General features: G+C 37.7%; 1 protein-coding gene across 1 annotated transcript in view; it reads right to left on the bottom strand.

Annotated features, from left to right (window-relative positions):
• The window catches only part of ITGA4 (integrin, alpha 4 (antigen CD49D, alpha 4 subunit of VLA-4 receptor)), a 90513-nt gene that overhangs the window by 13625 nt on the left and 74865 nt on the right, over window positions 1-2023 (bottom strand). The window contains exon 17 of the mRNA XM_012651138.1: window positions 1765-1841. Within this exon, the coding sequence (XP_012506592.1) occupies window positions 1765-1841 (77 nt within the window). The remainder of the gene's footprint in view (window positions 1-1764; window positions 1842-2023) is intronic.

Genomic DNA, 2023 nt, shown 5'->3' with positions numbered 1-2023 from the left:
GTGCGTGTAAAACCCAGAGATACCGAGTCAGGAGTCAGCAGTGTAGGCATGCCAGGTGGAGACACAGTTGTGAGCAAGACTACCCAGGGAAGATACAGTACCGAGAGAAATGGCTGGGGGAGGACCATTTAGGATGCCAAAATTAAACATCCACCAAAGACAACCGGGAAGGAAGGGCTAGAAACGTAGAGGAAGATGGGAGTAGGATGGCATCGAGGAAATTAAAGGGAAAGACGTGCAAAAGAGAACGTGAACAGCTGTCAAATGCTTCTGAGGAGACTTTAAGTAAGGACAGAAAAGCACCCCCTGGGAGTTAACTTGAAGGTTTCTCCAATTTATTCTTTTCCCTGCCATTGGCCCTTCACACTTAATGTCTCCTCATGATTAAATAAACATTTGATAAATACATAAAAATTCTTCAATTGAACCTACCTGTTCCCAGGATGCTCTCCTTTCCTTCATCACTGACCCTGTCACTTGGCTACCACTGCACTGAGAGTACTATCTCAACATTTGCAGTGACACCCTTTATTTCCCCCACCAGCCACATTTTACATGCCAAGCCCCATGATCTTTCTTTAGCCATTACGCTATCTGAACTCTCGATAAATTTTACAATATTAAGTCCCCCTTTTTATATTCTCCATTGGCCATTTCACTATGGATTTAGTTCTCCTTTTAGTTCTCTGTAGGTACTTTTTCAGTCTCCCTCAGGGACTCCCTATTCCTTTTAAGCTCTTTAAATGAAACCATTCCCTAAGATTTGATCCTTGGTGCTTTTCTCTTTGAAATTCACATTTCCACCCCCCTGGGCAATCTCACAAGTCACTAATGCGTGGAAGAACTTCCAAACATAATCCTGAAGTAGATTTTCAAGTAGAACACTACATACAAAAGTCCCTCCAAATTTGACATGCCCTAAATTAACCCTGTTTCCTTTATATCTCAACTCCCTGAAAGTAGTTTTCCATTTCCTGCCCTGTTACTGATGCATGTCCTTCCCCTCTTTCGCTTCCCATATATCATCATCAAACCTCACCCTGAAGTGTGGATTCTTTCTCTCTGGCCCTCGTTTTTCACATCTTCCCTCTGATACGCAAAATAATTTGAATATAGAAGATCTAGACATGATACAAAATTGCAATGGCTTATTTCCCATCATAAAATAACAACAGCAACCCAATAGTTATCTAGTTTTCACTGTGTGAGATGCTATTCTAAGCACATCACATATATTTCCTTTTTACCCTATTTCCCCTTCTATGAATTTAGAAGAGCGAGGTAGTTTATTCCCTTTCAAATTTGTCAAATGTGGATTGTTTCATATGTCAGTCTGAATGATATAACCAGTTTTCTAGGCAATAAAAAACTAAGCATTGTGAAGTGAAAGCTCATTTTGCAACCAAAACTCTATTAACAAGCACTTACAAATGTCTAAAACATAACTATGATTATAATAATGATTACCCGAGGCACAATTAAACCCTGAAATATCTTCAGAGTTATCAATAAAAGATTAAAACATGCTTCATAAAGCCTTGGTGCTCATATAGTCTCATTCTTTGAAAAGTGGTAATCCTTAAATGTGTACTTACTGTGGACGATGTATAGATCATTTAATGTCTCAGGAGAACGTTATTCTTTTTCAGTTCTTTAAATGCTGCTAACTCTCAGGGGTTAGTTCTGAGTCCTTTTCTCTTTGTAACCCATATGCACACCCTCATTACCCCTCTTAATGAATAACAGAGAATATACTACACTTACTTCAAAAATCCAACCTTTGCAGAAACTTGTAAATCAGCAGAACAATTTTCATGGGCACAAAACCTTGCAAAGTTTATCTGGAAATAAAATATGACAATATTTTTTATTTTAGTTCAATCAGTAGATATATTTCTATATATTTGAAGGAATAAGATACCTCCGGTACACGAGAAAAATGAAATGAATACATCAACTTGATAACTCCTTATTTTGTCCCTTTTAAAGCATTCAATTTGTGAATTAATCAGTAACATTCAAA

This window comes from Propithecus coquereli, unplaced genomic scaffold (genome assembly GCF_000956105.1).
Source record: "Propithecus coquereli isolate 6110/MARCELLA unplaced genomic scaffold, Pcoq_1.0 Scaffold35, whole genome shotgun sequence".
Taxonomy (NCBI): Eukaryota; Metazoa; Chordata; class Mammalia; order Primates; family Indriidae; genus Propithecus; species Propithecus coquereli.
This window is presented reverse-complemented; position numbering and strand designations above follow the sequence as displayed.